General features: G+C 49.8%; 1 protein-coding gene across 3 annotated transcripts; it reads right to left on the bottom strand.

The window, feature by feature from the left end:
* Positions 1-1,396: 1,396 nt before the first annotated feature.
* On the bottom strand, positions 1,397-18,960 carry ZNF275 (zinc finger protein 275). 3 transcript variants are annotated; one of them, XM_079764868.1, is made up of 5 exons: positions 18,826-18,948; positions 16,457-16,535; positions 8,693-8,802; positions 7,937-8,033; positions 1,397-7,368 (listed from the first exon to the last, which is right to left on the bottom strand). In XM_079764868.1, the coding sequence occupies exon 5, from the start codon at positions 7,337-7,339 to the stop codon at positions 6,212-6,214; it is 1,128 nt and encodes a 375-aa protein (XP_079620994.1). In that variant the 5' UTR covers positions 7,340-7,368; positions 7,937-8,033; positions 8,693-8,802; positions 16,457-16,535; positions 18,826-18,948; the 3' UTR covers positions 1,397-6,211. The 3 variants fall into 3 exon arrangements, with proteins under 3 accessions (XP_079620994.1, XP_079620995.1, XP_079620993.1); XM_079764869.1 differs by lacking the exon at positions 18,826-18,948 and adding an exon at positions 18,690-18,750; XM_079764867.1 differs by lacking the exon at positions 16,457-16,535 and having other exon boundaries at positions 18,826-18,960.
* Between the last annotated feature and the right edge of the window lie 390 nt (positions 18,961-19,350).

Below are 19,350 nucleotides of genomic sequence, written 5' to 3'. Positions count from 1 at the left end.
GTGGGTTCGGACAGAGGGTCATGCTTGGGAGAATGGTCTAGGGCAGTGGTCAGCAAACTGCGGCTTGCGAGCCACATGCGGCTCTTTGGCCCCTTGAGTGTGGCTCTTCCACAAAATACCACAGCCCGGGCGAGTCTATTTTGAAGAAATGGCGTTAGAAGGAGTTTAAGCTTAAAAAATTTGGCTCTCAAAAGAAATTTCAATCGTTGTACTGTTGATATTTGGCTCTGTTGACTAATGAGTTTGCCGACCACTGGTCTAGGACAACAAGGTGGGGTTGTGGGGATTGTGAACCCCCAGTCAGCAAGACTTTTGGGGGGTGGGGGCTCAGAGGAGGGTGATGTTGGAGAAGCTACTGGGCTCCAAAAGGCAGTGGCACTAGAATATTCTGAAACCCCTACTAGAGGCCCACAGGGGGTCCCAAGAGAAAAGCCCAAGCTGTCCCCTCTCCTGGGGTCTGGTATTAGGTGTCCAAGTGGACCTGTGGCCTTAACTTCTGTAAAACCAAAGCTTGCCAGAACAGAGTTTGCATGTTTTAAGGAAAAAAATGGGTAGAATTGTCAGTAGCAAGCATATCATGAAATCGGCAAAGCAAATGAATGATTCTTTTCAAACATGTGGCTTGCAAGCAGAGTTGGCTGGGCTGCAAATGGGGCAAGGAGCTATTACCATCCCCCTTGCCTAGAAGTTGGCAATTGACAGCGTGATGAGGATGGGGCCCTGGAGGAAAGATGGCATGATCCTTGCCTGGGAGCCTCCAGGGAGACTGGGTGGGTGGGGGCAGTCATGCTCTATTCCAATGTTGCTCTCTCCTGTTGGGGTACACTGTAGACCACAAGGGTCCAACCCAAGCACTCCTGGAGCCTACTCTGTGCTTGTCCTTCCAGGACCAGATAATCGACTCCACAGCTGAGCTGCTTGTATTTAGAAGGGCCAGGTAGCCAGGGTCCTCTCCTATTACCTGCCTTTTATGAGATAATGGTCATCGGAGAGAGGGCCAGCCACTGGCCACCAAGAGGACTGACCTCCCCACTCCTGTCCTCACCCAGCCCAGAGAGGCTGACCGATTCTCAAGTCCCAGAAGTGATGTTACTCTATTCCTTAGGGGAGGAGCTCAGGGTCCACCCTGGTCTTCTGCTCCCACCTGGAATTGACTAGAGGGGGAAGGCACGAGGCTGAATGACAGGCCCCTTCTGCCAAGGGGGAGCTCAAACTTCCAAGCAAACCAGCCCTCCCTCATCAGGGCATCTCCTCTCCCCTCTGAGTGTCCAGCAAGTGGAAGCCAATACAGCACCTGGACCCCAGGATGGGGGAGAACTCCAGAGTGTGGAGAAAGGCCAGGGAAGAACTGATAAACTAAGCTTTGACAAAATAAGTTCAGGAGACCAAAGCCATTTAACATATATTTATTGAAATCTACTTGATGCAAGGCACTGTGCTAGGTCTGGTAGGGGAATAAGACATGAAAGACCACCCCTGTCTTCTAAGAGCGCACAATCTAACGGGTGGGGGAGGGCAGGGAGGGCGAAGCTCTAGTGCAAGGCTGGTTATAGTCAAGTGCCATAAAACAGACAAGTTATGGAGATTGGGAGGAAGGAGAAGAGAGTGCCAACAACCAAAATACCAACTGGGGTGGGACAAAGCTACTGTTCTTAGATATGCAAATACTGCTGAAGGCCAAGTTTAAAGAGACCATTTCTACTTTTGAAAGTAAATACCCAAACTGATGCAAGGACAATTACAGAATGTAAATATACATAGTAATAGAGAAGTTATCGATTCTTTGTCTGATGGATTTGCTGGAAGTAGGGAGACGCTTCCAAAATCAGGAACACGGTGGGTGGGGCAAACTTGGGGTCAGTACAGGAGTGATAACCAGACAGAAAAGCATTGGTCAAATTCACTGATACTAGAAGTCATAGATTTTTTTTTAACCCATCTTAGCAAACAGAAAACAGTACCACATTTAAATGGGTGTTTACTATAGTCAGGGGGGACTTGGGCCAGGAACTCGGGCCAGGTGAACAGAAGGAAAGCCAGCCACCTGATGCTTCTCAGGAAGCAGCCAAATGATACATTGACTCTTGACAGATTGCAAAAAGCAGAGACCCACTCAAGCTGGCTCGGTCAAGGAAGTCTATAGCGGAGGGCAGTCCTCAGAAATCCAAGAACATGAGACCAGGCTTTCTCTGGGGTGCTGGGATTGAAGCATCTCTGGGGCACCTAATAGGAACCCATAGATCTCCAAGCCAGTGCTGCCCAACTCCTCTAAATGTGGAGTGCTCCCTCTTTCTTCCAACACCAACTAGAAACTTCTTAGTTTCCTTGTTTGCAAAACCTGAAAGGCCTGGCCCATCATCCCCAGCCATCTCTGGTGACCAGGTGCTGCCCATGAGTCACGTGGTTCGCTGTGGTTGAATGAATGTGGTCTAGAAGAGGGGTGGAAGTCACGTGGCACACAACAGGGCCCAAGCCGGGGGCACTGGGAATGCAACACCACATGAGAAGGATGCCCACTGTGATCGGGTGGGGCTCATTGTGGAAATCTGAGAGTGGGTCTGACACAACTAATCAACAGTTAATCTCAAGCAGCAGAAATGGTAAGCAATTGCTTTTTTGGAAAATTTCAGCAAGTATTCAAAACTTTAATAAAAGCAGTGGAGGCTTTCTTTCAGAATATAACAAAAGGATAGATTTCTAATGAGAGCTAGCATTCTATGTAACCCAACTGCTCTTCGTTTCCCTTGCAAAAGGTCTGTGTGATTAGAAAGAAAAGTGAAATGAGGTAGATACCCAAATGCAGAGACAAGCACACACGACAGAAAGCTCGATCACATTTGGCATCTGACGTAGCAGTATGCCTAGAGAATCCCAGGAAATCCACCTCCTAGTTGCCAGAGGCAAAAACGGAACTCGGTGCAACTACAGGACATACGTGAAAGCCACAAATTGATTGTTTGGAGCAAACGCAGCGATGGAAAAGATGCAGTCTTTAGTGTTAACTCTGGAAAAGGGTTTCTTTGAGAGGAAATTATAGAACCAGGAATGGAAAAAAGTAAAGGAGGGCATGATGGGATGGCAGGACGCCATGTCCCGGCTGGGGGAAACGAGGCAGTGTGGATGATGCTAAGTTCCGAGTTAATACTGCATCTGGATCCTTCAAGAAACCCGACAAATGCCTAGTGAATGGGCAAGAAATGGCAGAGTACTTGCAGGTACAGGTGCCAGATTGTCCCCCTCCATGACGTCACCATTCCTTACCAAAGGACACTTGTATCAAACACGTCATAACAGCTTGAAAAGAGAAAAACTGCTGAGAGAAGGAAGTAGCGATCTCAGACACAGATTCACGACTACTGCGAGAACTGAAGCCCACAGAGCAAAAGGAATTGCTATGTAACAAGTGCTGTCGGCGGCTCTCCAGCCTGGGGCTCAGGATGGAGCTGTCGCAGATAGCCACTGGTGTGGCCTGGCGGCCATTCCAGAGTACCTTCTGGCTAAGGTCACAGGGGTCACTGTGGGACCCTGCTTCCCAGGATGGGAGCTTTTGGGAAGTTCCGCCTCAGCCTTGGTGGGCCCATCAGAAGGGCACACTTCCTCTCCAGGCCTTCTAGTGCCCCTCCTGCCGCCTCTGACCCCAGGCACAGCTGCTGGGAAGTCACAGCCCGTGTGGCTGGCTTCTCCCTGTGGGCTCTGCAGGAGGGGCCAGGCTGCTGGCCAGCCCTTGCTGCTATTCCTCCTGGGGAGGCTGCTGGAAGTCACAGCCCAGCCCCAGAATGACCAGCTTTTATTTCTATGCCACATGGGCCATCAGAAGGGCATTATTGCCCTCCAAACCCTTGTTTTATTGCCCCTTCTGGGCGCACATGCTGTTAAGTCACAGCCCAGGCCTGTGTGGCCAACTTCGATCATGATGACATGCAGGCCACCAGAGGGGCCATGGTTTCTCTCTGAGACTTTGCTCTGTTGCTCCTCTTAGGTGTGGCTGCAGGTGACATTAGAACACGTGGGTGAATTGCCCCCTGGTTGCCAAAAGTGGAAGCCACCAAACTGACTTCTTTCTTGTTCCAGAGTCACTTCCTAAGAGGAGGATGCGATTCATGTGACATCGTCGTCAGGTAAGTCTTCTTGTGTTGGAGGAGATGTCTCTTGGGTGGATCTGCTGCTCAGGCATTGAATCCACATCGGACATGGCCAAGGCTCCCAGGAGCCCAAAGGATGGCCAGCTGTTGCCAACACCAAGTTGGGACCACCCCATCGATCGGGTGAGGCCCAGCCCTGCTGCTGATGGCTAGGGCTATACTGAGGAACAGTCAGTGTTCTGGCCAAGCTGTGATGGAAGTTTCTCTCACGTGCCTGAGTGGCCAGGTTGGATAGTCAAGTACTGCCTGCAGACATGCAGAGTCTGCGTCTTGGATGAGGAGCGAGCCTGCTTCTCCGGCCCATTCCCATCCAGCCTGCCCGCTTGGAACATTCGCCTTCTGGTGGGGCAGGGCTTTCAACTTTTCGTTTGTAGTTAAAATTCTAGAACAAAATGTCATATCTAACTACTCAACCAATGGAAATTATGACTTAACGGACAATGAATGCTTGGGTATGTAAAAATTAAAAGCTTACATAACAAAAACTGTAATAAAACTGCTACAAAGAACAAAGCAATAAAATTGAAAAAGAGATCCTCACAATCGATATAGAAAGAACTTCTGTATAAAGTCAATATATCCGAAGGTAACTTGAGAACTGGTCAAAGGAGATGAACGTACGATTTGCATGCAAGAAAACGGAAACAGCATTTAAGTCACTGCGTGAGAAAGATGAGACTAGGAGTCAGAAGGCCTGGGTCCATCCCCAGTTCTGGTACTAATGAGCCAAAGGATGACAGCAATAACTATGACCATGACAGCAGATGCCCTTCACTGAGTGTCCCTCCATGCAGGGCGTGGTGTCACAGTCCTCACCATAACCCCAGGAGGTAGTCCTGTGATCACCCCTGTTTTAGAGCCCGAACTGAGGGTTGAGAAGTAACATCTAGGTCCCATTCGATGAGAGGCAATTGTTCTCTGAGAGGCAATTGTTCTAGAAAAGGAGGTGTCACACTGGAGTCCTTGATGTCCCTGTTACTATGGGGATGCTCTCTCAACTACTTGATTTTGAACAAGATAGTGCCACTAAGGACGACTCATTAGCCTGAAGCAAACTCCAACAGATGCTAGTTTTGTGTATGTGTGGGACTCAGCAGACAGAATTGGTTTCAGAAAAAAAGGATACCAAAGAAACTGAACCTAGGAGTATGACCTCACAATGACAAGTTTTAGATGCTTAAAGGGCTTTGAAAGGTCATTTAAAAAGCAACACCTTGAGTGGTTATATTGTAAAGTTATGGGACCATTTTTAAAAATAATTGTCCTAATCTTACATGGACACGTGACTTATGGCTTGGGAGGAAATTTCTAGTGAGAGCCTTGTCACAATGCTACATGGCACACGGCTTGAATGGATGGAAAACCATTCGATGTGCTTTGAAACCGATGATTCAAAAGGGGCTCCCAGGCTGGTGAAGATGGTGAGGTCAGAAATGCACGTGAGGAGTTAGAACAAAATGATATGGAGCGGAGTGGGGGGGGGGGAGGAATATTTTCTAAATTAATATATTATTCCATATAATATGTGATTTATAATATGTACGTATAACTAAATAAGTTAAACATTATAACACATTTGAACATTCTATTTATATCCCTAAAAATTTATAGATTCAAGTAGGCCGAAAGACTTTGGGGGCAATCTTTTCTTCGGGAAAGTTGGGCTCACTTTACGTTGACACCATCACTGAACATCTGTGTCAGCTTCCCTGAGGTGGGAGCTCAGAGGGGAGGACCAACAAGCCGCCCTCGAGCCCCACATCCAGGTTTCTCTTCTCTCATTCTCAGATTCAAGGCCTGCAGATTTAAATACCTTGAAGATATTTGATGCCAGATAAACTCGCTGAAATGAGTTAAAATGGACAAAGCTACTCTCGAGAGGCAAAATGGGAAATGTACACTTATAAATTGCTGGTGGCAGTATAAATTGGTTTCAACCTTTCTGACAATAAAATATATAAGCGCTACAAAACTGTTCATCTCCTTTGACTCTGCCATCCCACTCTAGGGTGGGGGGGGGGGTAGGGGGGGCAGGGACCCACTGACAGACAAGGGTCTGCGGGCCTCATCTACTCATGATGGGTTGGCTGATGCTTCTGCAGCGAGGACCACCTCTTGAACACGCGGCCACACTCACTGCACTCACAGCGTCTGGCTCCACTGTGGGTTCTCCGATGGCGACTCAGGCCCGAGCTCCTCCGGAAGGCCTTCCCGCACTTGTCACACTCATAGGGCTTCAGTCCACTGTGGATCCGCCGGTGTTTGATCAGGTCGGAGGGCCCCCGGAAGGCCTTGCCGCAGTCGCCACACGCGTAGGGCCGCTCGCCCGTGTGGATGCGCTGGTGCTCCAGGAGGCTGGAGCTCTGCCTGAAGGCCTTCCCGCACTGGCCGCACTCGTATGGTTTCTCGCCCGTGTGAATCCGCCGATGCTTAGTGAGCTCTGAGCTCCTCCGGAACAGCTTGCCGCAGTGGGCACACCCGTAGGGCTTGGCACCGCTGTGGATGCGCTGGTGCTCGGCCAGGCCGTTGACCGCTCGGAAGGACTTGCCGCAGTCGTCACAGTCGAAAGGCAGGTGGCCAGTGTGCACTCGCTGGTGCTTGAGAAGCTCCTGGCGATCCAGGAAATCCCTGCTACACACCTTGCAGGCAAAGGGCTTTTCCGAAATATGCAGCTTCTGATGGCGAAAGAGGTGGGTGTTCACTTTGAAGGACCGCCCACACTCCTCGCAGTCAAAGGGCTTCTCTCTGCTGTGGACTCGCAGATGTTGACTAAGGCCTGCGTTCTTCTTAAACCTCTTCCCACATTCCTCACACTCGAAGGGCTTTGCCTCCTCCTCCATTTGCTCCCTCTTCTCCGTGGCATCATCCAGGGCCTGGCTTGGGCCGGGGCGGGGCTCTACAGCCACGTGGCTCTTCCGGTGCTCATTGAACTCAAAGACCCCCCTGAAGACCTGCCCACAATCCCCACACTCCCAGCCCTTCTCCTCACTGTGAATTCTCTGGTGCTGCACAAGGAGGACCTTAAGCCGAAACGCATCCCCACACTCTTTACACGCAAAGTGATGCTCTACAGGCAGATTCTGGGGGATCCCTCTCCTCCCCTTAGAGTCCCCATTCTGTTTGACCTCAGGTTTGGGCGCACTGGCCCTCGGGGAGCTCCTGAATGCCATCTCCTGTGGTTGGGCGTCTTCACCCATCGTCTGGTGTTGGGTCGCCAAGATGCTTTCTGAAATGAGAACCACAAGACACTGAAGTCTGCAAAGGAGGGAGGAAGGAGGTTATTCTTTGTCAAGAATCGCTTTCCTGCCCAGCCGGCATGGCTCAGTGGTTGAGCATCGACCTATGAACCAGGAAGTCATGGTTTGATTCCAGGTCAGAGCACATGCCTGGGGTTATGGGCTTGATCACCAGTGGGGGGTGTGCAGGAAGCAGCCAATCAGTGATTCTCTCTCACCATTGATATTCTCCCTCTCTCTCTCTCTCTCTCTCCCCCTTTCTCTCTGAAATCAATAAAAGTATATTTTTTTTAAAAAAGAATCGCTTTCCTCCTGAGTCAGCTGCAGAGCACTGGGCCTGGGGGCCACCGGGTCAGGACAGCTGGTGCTCACCCGACCGGAAGCAAGGACCATAGAGGGAAAGGGTAGAAGGGCCTGATTGATTGTGCTTCCTACCAAAGTGGACCCAGGGAGGTCTCTCCTTCTGTGACTGAGCAGCAGCCACACCCTCTCCCCAAAGGCTCAGCTGGGCTTCCCCTACCATTTCCTCACATTTCTTTAGGATTCTTTTTCACTCACCAGAATACGTAGCTCGATCCGTGTTAAGGGTCTGATACCAATAGTGCGTGTGCTGGCACCCAGTGAGAGACCAAGGCAGGATTCAAAACAGGAACTCCTGCTCGTGGGAAAGGAAAGGATTATGGCGGCGGCCAGAGATGGCATCGGAAGAGCACAGAACAAGCAGGGACTTCCAAGGGGAACCTTCTTCAATTCTCAAAGTCTAGGTTGGCTGTGACCTTCAGAAGTCATTTGTCTATTTCAAATGCCTTCCCCAATGGGTAACTCCTGCTAGGGGCTGGATGAGATGGCTCTGGGCCTGCTCCGTCGGAGTGGCAGGTGGTCGTCCTGGGGAGCGGACCCTCCCTTTCTCTATATCCACCCCCTCGGGGCCCCACACTGAACTCCATGCTCTTCCACAATCCACATGTGACCCCGGTGTCTCTCTTCTAAGAACCCTCGCCACCTCACACATCAGCATGATGGCGAGCAGAAGCTTGCTGGTGACAACCTTTCTCTTGATAGTCAACTATAATAAAATGGCCATGCAATTTGTATCATTTGTGGGATTAATTTATTCTAAATTACAGTGGCACATTTATTTCAATTTCTTTTCTAATAAAAAATTGGGGGGGGTCTTTTCATGCCATTAGAAGTTGGGGTGTGGCAGACCCTTGTATTTTCTTACAGCCCATCCCTAGGGGGTGCAAGCCCCCTCCATCCCACTCCTGCTGCTTAGGATCATGAAGCTGGTGGAAGGGCTAGGGGTGTCCTTACCCACAAGAAGTCACGTTGCCGTAATATGCCGGCGTCCTCTGCTCAGGGTCAGGCCTCAACCACTCCCTTTTTGTGAGGTACTGTGCCACGTCACCAAATGTCAGTGAATCCTGAAAGAATTGAAAAGGATCATCAGTTCTTCCATCCATTCTAGAATGAGGTAGAGGCAGTCCCTGTAATACCAGGAACATGCGGTGGGGGTCTGGAGTGGGTGTGCCCTGCTAACATGGAGATCTACTCGCAAGTGTCGAGAAGTCCTGGGAAGACAACCTGACCATGTGCCAGGAGACCTGGGCCACGGCACTGGCCTTCCAAGGGACCTTGGTTCAGTCCTTTTCCTGGATTGAAATTTAGCTCCCTCCCCCAGTGGTATGATGGGGATTACAAGCCCAGTGGGCATCCATTCCTTGGCAGAGCCCAGGGAGAGAAGCGGAGGGAGAAATGAAAGTAGGGAAGGCAGCAGCTGAGGTCCAGGCCCTGCCTTGTGTCATGCTGGGGCAAGAGGTGAGGCTAAGGCCAGAACAGGGAGGAGTGACGGGCAGAAGAGATGCCTCCAGCATCTCAAGATGGCCTGCCAGGACCTGTTTCCCCCAGCTCTATCCAGGGGAAAGGCAAGACCCTGGTGGGGGGCAGGAGCAGGCAGAGTTAAGGGAAGTGGAAAGAGCTGTGAGTGACAGCAGCCCTGGGATGTGACTGGCAATTTCCTTTTCCCTGGTTTTATATCTCGTTGAGTCTTCTCTTGCGCAGCTGCCGAATGACAAGCCAGAGCCTGGGTGGGCCTAAGAAAACATACCCCAAGCAGTGGGGAAAGTGGACTGGCAAAGAATGAATGCAGGCAGGCCAGAGGGAGCCCTGAGGAGACAAATGAATGATAGCCCAGGCACAGCCGGGAGAAGACAAAGGTGGAGGGCTGATGGCAGGGAGACTGGCTCTCAGAGACAGGCCAGCCACAGGCCTCCCAGCAGCGAGCCTTGAAGAGATCAGTGCCCACTTATACCGCACAGGAAGAAAGCGTTCCCCGAAGAATATCAGAAGAAATAATTAGGAAGTGAGAGATTCTTCCCAACTGTGTAGGGGCAACAAAAAACCAGATCGGGCCACTGGAGAGAAGAGAGGCAACAAAGGGCAGGAGGCAGGGCTTTCTGCCCAGCGGCAAGGCCTTTAATAGCCACCTCCCACCCACTGAAACTGCGCCAGGTGACCATGAGTCAGCCACAGACAAGAACACTTGTGTGATACATTGGACAAAAGGAAGATTTGAAAAAAACAGCTGGAAAAAGAAGCATCAAAGAAAATATCTTCAAGCACTAACCTGCTAAATAAATAAAAGGTCTGAATAATATATATGTTACCTTTTGCTTCCAGGTTGCAGAATAGGTGAAAAATTACAAGATGCTACCACAGACATGCGCATCACAGGCCTCCCACTTCAGTGAGTTCAAAGAAACAGGAGCACAGTGTCTGTTCTGATGCCAGGTCAATTCAATTCCATTTATAATTCAATGAAAAGGAAGCATTTTTACACCAGCTCAAGGAGTACAAAACCCAGATACTCCAGCAGAAAGACTTACATAAAATTCGATGCTATGTTAAAAGGATGGAGATTTCCACTTCTGGCTGTGATGGATTAATAAGGATAGACTTCATGTCCTGCCATAAACAAGCAGAAAACTGTATAGAATAGATGTTTTTGTTGTTGTTAATCCTCACTTGAGGATATTTTCTCATTGATTTTTAGAGAGAGTGGAAGGGAGAGGGAGAGACACAGAGAGAGAAACATCGATTGAGTTGCCTCTCGCACATGCCCTGACCAGGGCCGGGATTGATCCTGCAACTGAGGTACATGCCCTTGACCAGAATCGAACCCGAGACCCTTCAGTCCGCGGACTGGTGCTCTAACCACTGAGAAAACTGGCTAGGGCAAAGCAACAGTTTTTAGACATTGGACAGCAGACAGCACAGGATCATGATTCCTGAGAGAAGAAAAACAAAATGAGATGAACCTTATCGCTGTCCAGGTTCTCTCTGGAAGCAATTTCCAGATTGAGAGTGTAGAGAAGAAGGACCCAAATAGAGCTCCGTGGCTTCAAGGCACAGATCAGTGTTCAAGGCAGTCGGAAGTTCCAGAGCAGAGTTCCAGAAAGGAGGGAGCTATGCAGAAAAAAAGAGCTCCAAAAAAAAAAAGTCTCCATAGGACTCCCCTCGAGTCTTTCCTGACTCCCCAGCCATGCATGCACACAGTGAAACTCCAAGACTGGGGAAAGCAGGACCAGGAAGCTGTAAGCGGAATAATTCCCAGGACACACAAAGGAAGAGAGATGTTCAGGGTCCAAACAACTAGTAGAGAGTCCTCCTCAGTGATCACCTGGAGCATTCAGTAGACAGTAGGGCAGTGAAGGCCTGGGGAAGGGGCGGGAGAGAGGTTGGGGGAGTCAATGGGGGGGAAGGGGGGAACATCTGTAATACTTTCAACAATAAAGATAAACAAAAAAAGAAATAAGGGAAAAAGAACAGACAGGACAGATAGAAACAAACAGCCAGACAGTAAATATAATTCCAACCATATAATTAAGTAAAATGCAAATGGAGTCACAAAGGGTAGGATTTCCTTCTTTTTTTACAGCTAAGTAGTATTCCATTGTGTAACCGCACCAAACTTTTTTTGGGGGTGGGGAGAGCATTATGCTAAGTGAAATAAGCCAGTCAGAGAAAGACAAGTGCCATATGATTTCACTCATAGGTAGAATCTAATGAACAAAATAAACTAATAAACAAAATAGAAACAGACTCATAGATAGAGAACAGACTGGTAGCAGAGGGTTGGAGGCTGGGCGAAGGGATTAAGCAAAAAAAACAAAAAAGCCCTCATAGGTACAGGCAACAGTATGATGATTACCAGAGGGAAAAGGGGAGTTGGGGGAGTTAGAAGCGAGTAAAGGGGGGATAAATGGTGATGGAAGGAGACTTGACTTGGGGTGGTGAACACACAATACAGTGTACAGATGATGTGTTGTAGAATCGTGTACCTGGAATCTGTAATATTTTGTTAACCAGTATCCTCCCAATAAATTCAATAAAAAGGGGAAAAAAAGTACAAATGGACTACACACTCCAAATAAAAGGCAGAGATTATCAGACTGTATTTAAAAAACGAGACTCAACTACACTGAGTGGCCAGATTATATATGCTCTCTGAACACATAATAATCTGGCCACTCAGTGTATATCCTATGTAATAAAAGACTAATATGCAAATTGTCCCCTCAACCAGGAGTTCAACCAGCAGGCAGGCCAGCCAACCGCCCATGTCCCCTCCCGCTGGCCAGGCTGGCCGGACCCCACCCATGCATGAATTCATGCCCCGGGCCTCCTCTAATATATATACACACACACACACACACACACACACACACACACACACACACACACAGAGTGGCCAGATTATTATGCGTTCAGAGATCATAATAATCTGGCCACTCAGTGTATATGCTGTCTAAAAGAAACCTTAAATTTACATAAAGACTTTAAATGTAAAGACCTGGGCAGATTAAAAGTAAAAGGATGGAAAACAATATACTATCACCAACAGGAAGGGTCTAAGTTATCCCCTTGTCATAAAAACGAGAGAGAGAATGAGAGAATTATGAATGAAGCTCAGAGCTCTGGAGACTACTGAAGGGTACTAGAACTCGGAGCAGGCATGACAACTGGAGAGCTTAGGTATCAAATCAACAGGTGGCAGAAAACCAATAAACAAATGAACAAAACAAAACAAACAAACAAACAAAAAAAGAAATCAACAGGTGGCCAATGCAGGATGATAGATTATAAAAATGCAAATCCTTCGCAGAAGATGTAGACAGACAGAACTATGTGTTAAATCATCAAAAAAGGGTAGGTAAAGGGGAGAGGATGGCTAACTATAGATTTGCTTTTTACAAGGTGAAAGGAATAAACTGAGAGCGGCTTGTAGCTATACCTATACTGCAGCGAGTGCTACCCTGGGGTGGGGTCTGGGTCTAGAAAGATCTGCTTTCTGTTTCTGTAATGTGTGAATTACTGATAACCAAACTGCATTTCTTTGGTAATCAGAAAAGAATAACCATTTAAAAAGGTGTGGGTAGATTTTGGATTAAAAAGATGCTCAGATGCAAGAGGACAGGGTTGAGGGGCCGAGGAGACAACAGGGAACCGCCCTCCAAGCTGGGCAACATCCTGAAGGGCCCACATGGGCAAGGCAGGCACAGGGAAGAGGGGCTGGCAGGAATGTGGGTAGTCCCAGAAAACTTAAGAGGCAACATCATGGGGTTGAGACTTCCAGGGCCTGTCTCCCCCCAACCCCCATGCTGTCAGCGCCATGGACAGGTGTGTGCAGGTCTTCCTTGGCCCCAGCATCCACAGGAGCACCATTCCCATCTCTAACCAGCTGCCCAGCACAGGCGATTTCCCGGTGTGTGAATTAAGCCCCAAGTGCCCAGCAGCCAAGCCCTCTGTGTCCCGCTATCACCTGGGCAGGGCCCACTCTGAGCAGTTGGATTCTTCCTGGTATACATTTGATGTCTGGTTTGACTTCCAACTCGAAGCGAATTGGTCATAGATTACTTACACGACTCATTTATTAAGATGTACTTTCATTTGCCATTGAGGTTTTGCTGCCAAGTGTAAGGGTGGTGGAAGGACACCTTGCATTCACCTTCTGAGAAAGATGGCCTGTTACAAACCCTCAGGCCAGAGACCCAAGTAAGCCCTTAACCCCTGACAGGGCCCTGGCCGAGCCCACCAGACCCATATTCTGCACCCCAAATCTCAGTCATTCCTTCCAGACGCTTTGACCTTCATCCTTCCTAGATATGCCAAGGCCATGCCTTCCAGGGCCTCTGACCATTACACTGATGGCTTCTTCTAGGAATTCAACCTCACTCGAGTGTTTTCATTCTCCAGCCCCATAAGGGTATACTAATAATACTAGTAACACTTTTTACTACCTAAAAATTATCCTCTGAAATTGCTTGTTTTTACCCGCCTCTCCCCAGAAGAAATGTCACCTCCCACAGGACAGGGGTCTTTTCTTTCTTGGTCACCCTGACCCCCAACATCTGTAGCAGCTCCTGGCCTTGAGTGGGCAGTGATAAACAGAGGGGGAGGGCCATGTTAAACAGCGCAAACTGCCATTTACGGGTTTGGCAAAGCGTTCCCTTCCCCAAATTTAATTTAATTTGTCTAATTGTCACAACCTGTAGTTATTACGCCTCCATTTTACAGAGAAGGAAGTCATGGATCCAAGAAGTTAAGTAACTTGCCTAAGGTCCAGCTCCCAATATTGTAGACTTTTCGAACCACAAAAGAGGAGAGAAATAATACCCAACCCTCTATCACCAGAAGATAGGCAGTCACGGAGAGTCCCTTCAGCCTGATGGTATATGTGAATTTGGGGGACTGGCTTCAAATTGTCTGATAAGTAGGCCATCGCAGACCTTTACTGCGCTCTCTCTCTCTCTCCCTCCCCCCCCCTGTCTGTCTCTCTCTCTCTCTCTCTCTCTCTCTCTCTCTCTCTCTCTCTCTCTCTCTCTCTCACACACACACACACACACACATGCACGCTCACACACAGTTCTTCCAAGACACCCACATTTAATTGAGCAAATCCTTTTGAAGTGTTCCATTTAATGGAGCAGATCCCACCGAAGTGTATTTATTTAACTGGCCTGATTAACTGTTAAAATCCTGGAGCCACAACTCCCAAGCGAATTATTGGTTATTCTTTCCCAGGTAGCAACAGGAGTGGTCCTTCCTGTGCCAGGCTTGCCCAGGGACTTCACCTGAGGCCACTTCACATCACCGCCCACAGCAACAGAGCCCACAGACACAGAAATCATTTAGAAGGTGCTCACAAACACCGGAGGGAAAAGATGAGCCCTGATTTCACAAAAGGAAGCGAACCTCTGTGTAATTAACCAAGTGTGTCGGGTAAAAGCTTTCAGAGAAGCAAAGATAGATCGTTAAGAGAGATAATACACATTAACCCCCCACTGCAGTTAAAAAAATAAAATTATCCTCTATCTTGGAGACAACCTGATCATTTAGAAGCCATGTTGCACAATGGCTCCACTTTAAAATGGTGGAACTAATCAGGAAAAGCTGGACGCCGCGACCAAAGTGACAAAAACAGGTGTCTGCTGCCTTCTGAAAGTGGACCTTGGGGGACCAAGGTCAAAGCAGTTCCAGGCAGAATATAAAAACCATTGTGGTGTACCCAATGGATACAGAGGGTGAGGCTAACCTTTAAAACGAAGTCACTGTGGATAAGCACCCGCCAAACCTCACACAGTGCACTCCTACCCAGCTGGGAAATGTAATTTCAGAGAAAGATACAGGAAGACACATCTCTGCCTCCTAATATAAATCATATTATCTTCCTTTATTAAGTGAGATGTGAAGTTGTGGCTAATGACTAGACGCTCTCAGAGACTCAGAGCCCTCAAGTTGACTTCAGATTCCACCTTGAACCTAGTCGAGTGCCGCAGCCACTGCGGCTGTTTCATAAACACAGGGAGATCATGTCCATACTAACCCACTGCCTGGCAGTCTGAAAGGCCATGCATTGTAAAGCATGAGAGCTCATTGCGTTCCTGATAGTGCTTTACACTGAGTGGCCAGATTATTATGATCTCTAAATTCATAATAATCTGGCCACTCAGTGTATATTCTATGTAATAAAAGGCTAATATGCAAATTGTCCCCTCAACCAGGAGTTTGACCAGCAGGCAGGCCGGCCAACCACCCATGTCCCCTCCCCCTGGCCAGGCTGGCCGGACCCCACCCATGCACGAATTCATGCACCAGGCCTCTAAAATATATATATACTTAGTGGCCAGATTATTATGCGTTCAAAAGATCATAATAATCTGGCTACTCAGTGTAGATGGCGATGTGAATTTCAACCAACTCATTTAAATAGACTTTTGTGCAGGGAATCAGAAACATTAAGAGAACCAAAATAATCATTCCACTTTGATCAGAGAGAACAGAAAGTAAGAGTTGAATTCAATGGAGACAAAAACCAACCAGTAATCACAAAAAGAATTAGGTGTCTTCTGGTCGACTTTGAGGTGAGGACCCCTCTTCTAGATATCTGGCTGCTAAGTAAAGATTGATTTGGAGCCTAAAGATCAGTTTTTTTGACCAATCACATGGCACAAATAGCCAAGCAACCACCTCGGCACCCGTCAGTCCCTGGGCAGTGGGGGCAGGGGACAAGCAGCAAGGCCACCCAAACTAGATCATTCTGGCAGCTTCTGGAAATTTCCAAGGGGTGCCAGAAGCACCTGGACTCCCTGGAGTATCTAGATAAGGACTGTAGCAGAATGTTCACAGGCCCCAGATGACAATAGGCGGCTCGTGATGTTCAGTTAGGTTCTGGGCTGGAGCAAACATGTCCTGGGGGGTGCCTTTTTTGGTCACACAAGACCTCTTTTTTCAGCATCTAATTCAGACAGGTGCCTTCAGCTCCTGCTCCGGTCCAAATGATCACCTGGATTCCCAATTCTCCTGACTGGATACCTGTTCTTCCTTGAGTTGTGTCACTTACACTGAGAGAACTGTGTGTGGGCAAAGACGGTGTGGCAGTACTGGCATATATGAAAATATAGTCGCTTCCACAGCGGAAACAATACTTCTCACCATCTTGCCTCTCCACCCTGGGGTCTTCTAACAGCAAGGCTAGCTTTAAGGCCACCAGATAGGTCTGGAAACACCCAGACTTACCCCAAAGGGACACCCAGGGATGGCTCATCACGTCTTGGAACGATTGCTGAGTGATTCATCAACCCGATAAATGTCCTACCTGTTGGACCAAAATAATTCGAGGAGACAGAAGCAGACTTGGGAACATGTCTTTTTGGGTTGTGAATGCTCAACCAAAGGACAGGCTGAGACTGAACATACTCTGCAAGATCCCGATCTCTGACCCCCCCCTCCCCCTCCGCCCCCGGAAAGGCCAGGTCGCTGAGCCCAGGGCTGGAGATGGTCTGGCTCTTTACCTGCCTGGCCAGGATGGGGTCCCAAAGGCCTCATTTGGGCCCACCCTATACTGTACAAATGCACTGTTACTAGAAGTGGCAGAATCCTAAAGGGCCGAGAGAGGGTGTTTCACCAGGAAAAGGCTGTTTCTCTCAGGATGTTTTTGTCTGTGTGTGTGTCTTTTTTGGTGTGTGTGGGTGGGAGGCATCTGTCTCTGTCTTCCTCAGTTTTTCTCTCTCACTCCGCCTGGGCACCTGTCCCTCTCTGTTTAGGTTTCCATTTTCCTTCCCTTCTATAAAAAGCCAGAAGGTAGACCAGAAGGGGAGTTTGTAGTGTTTGTTGTACTTACTTGAGGAAAGGTTTGTGTTCCCATTTCTCCCAGAAGATGCATGCCGTTTTAGTAAAAACCAAAATAAATTGTAAGCATGGCTTCATTTAGGTTATACTGCCCTGGATATGAAAGAATCTAAATGAGGGCGGGGGGTGCTGTGCAAATCCCAAGGGGTCCCTGGGCCATTTGAGGAGCTCAGGTAAGTTAGGGCTAGAGCTGGATCAGTGGGTTCGAACCCTGATTTGGGTTTGGCTAAGAACTCCAGGGGCAGAGTAGCAGCTGTGGGTGGGGCCAAGGAGTCTGCATTTCTAACCAGCACTGGGCTTGGGATACAGAGCTGCTGCTCCTCCTTAGCAGTGGGCTGTCTAGATCTGGAGACTTCCTCTCCTCTGCTCAGCAGACAGGATTCTGGCCCATGAGCCTCCTGAGTGGAACCCTACTATGTTCTGTCAGAATTCACATTTTCTAGTGATTTTCCAAGGGGTCTCTCACCCAAAGAAGGCTGGAGATTACTGCTCAATAGGATTCTAAATATAGCTCCAGGGATGTTTTTTTGGGAATGGACTGGACTGTGCCAGACACTATGCAAGCTGCTTCTACTTAAAGGCCCAATGGGGGAGGGGGACTGGTGGATCTGGGCATTAGTGCCCAGAGGAGGTACTGTTCTAGCAATCCCATCTGAAATCCTTTGGTAAAGGAAAAATGTCGGGTCTGAGGTTGAAGAAATATTTCACTGACCAAGGAGACTGGAGGGGGCTGGAGGCCGAGCTAGGCAAACGCTGGCTGGAGGGCGTCAGTTGGAACAGGGTGGGACCTCCGGGAAGAGGGCCAGGATTTTTTTTGGGGGGGTGGTGATTAAAAGGGACCATGGGCTTTGGGCAGCAGGCGACTGTGTGTGTGTGGGGGGGGGGAGGATGGAAAAAGACATGTAATTAATCACCCAAATATAGACTAAAGGAGGCAGCAAAGGAGTTTGGGGGGAGGTGGTACTGGAGCAGGAGATGGTGGCCCCCAGAAGGGCAACAGATAAAGCCCTGTTCAGACCAAGGGCCTTGAGCAAGGGCTGCCTCCCCCCCTCCCTCGCAGACCTTGGGCTCTAATCTACCCGCCTCCAGCCTCCCTGCCAAGATGAGGCTCGACCCCCACCCAAAAGCAAAGGAGGGACTCCACTAGCAGGAACCTTCCCAGTTCACTTACCAGGCGCCCCGGACTGTGGCTCAGCCCCCGCCCCCCAACCCCCAGACTGGAGAAATGCCCTTTAAACACCCACCTAACACCCCCACCCCCTCGGCCTCCATTACGTTTGGGGAGGGGGTCAGTTCCTTCCCACACTGACTCGTTCCCACGCCTTCACGTCTTCCGACGTCCGCGAATCCCGCCCCTGACCACCGCCCCCTGCCCGTCCTGGGAAGGCCTTCGGCCCTCCTCCTACCCGTCAACCTGGACCCAGTCCCCTCCGGCTGGTCCCAAGGCCAAACAGCCTACTGCAGGCCCAAAGACGCGCCCCCCCCCCCCCCCCCCCCGCGCACACACACACACAAGGCTTGACAGTCCCCTCTAACCTCACACTCTGGAAGCACTCATCCCAAACCCCCACATTCTCCCGGGTCATCCCCCTGCGCATCCTTCCGCGGCCCAAAGGTTCACCTCAGTCCCGCACATTCACCCGCGGCCCGCGTTCTGTCCCGGGCCCCCAGGACATCCTTTCGCGTCCCAAATGATCACCCATCTCAGCACACCCTCCAGTGCTCCGCGGACATCCTCCCGTTGCCCGCACGCTCACCGCAGCCCGGCGGTAGTCAACGCGCAGCCCTCGGCTGAGCGGCGCTGGAACAGCCCCCGCAGGCCCGGCGTGGCAGGAAGCGCCACGGAGCCACCCGCGCCGGGTTGAGCCCCACAGCCCCACGGCGCGTTTCCGGAGCCGCGGGAGCCGCCAGGGGTAGTGTGGAGCGAGACCCCGCCCAGACCCTGGCCCCGCCCTATCTCCCGGCCACGATTGGCCCAGAAAGGGGGCGGGGCGGGACTGGGGTGGGGCTGAGGCCGGCGAGAGCGGGGCGCCGGGGTGAGGGGGGGGTGGTCCAGCCTGAGCCCTTGGAGTCGTGCGCGCGCTGGCGAAGCCTGGGTGGAGGTGGGGGGGAGTGGATCGAATGTACTAATGAATTAATGAATGAACGAGTGAACGAACCTACCAGCCCACGAAAAAAGGGAACGAAGGAATATAAAGGACCCCACCCCCTGGCGCCTTCTGGAGGAGGGTGAGGGGTGGGGAGAGGAGAGGAGAACGTCAGGAGAAGTAGAGCAAAATCAG

Source organism: Cnephaeus nilssonii, assembly GCF_951640355.1.
Source record: "Cnephaeus nilssonii genome assembly, chromosome: X".
Lineage (NCBI taxonomy): Eukaryota > Metazoa > Chordata > Mammalia > Chiroptera > Vespertilionidae > Cnephaeus > Cnephaeus nilssonii.
Note: the sequence above shows the minus strand (reverse complement) of the source record. Positions and strands in the feature narration are given on the sequence as shown.

Excerpts from the sequence above, each read along its gene's own strand:
- ZNF275 (XM_079764867.1), bottom strand. The coding sequence starts at position 7,339 with ATGGGTGAAGACGCCCAACCACAGGAGATGGCATTCAGGAGCTCCCCG.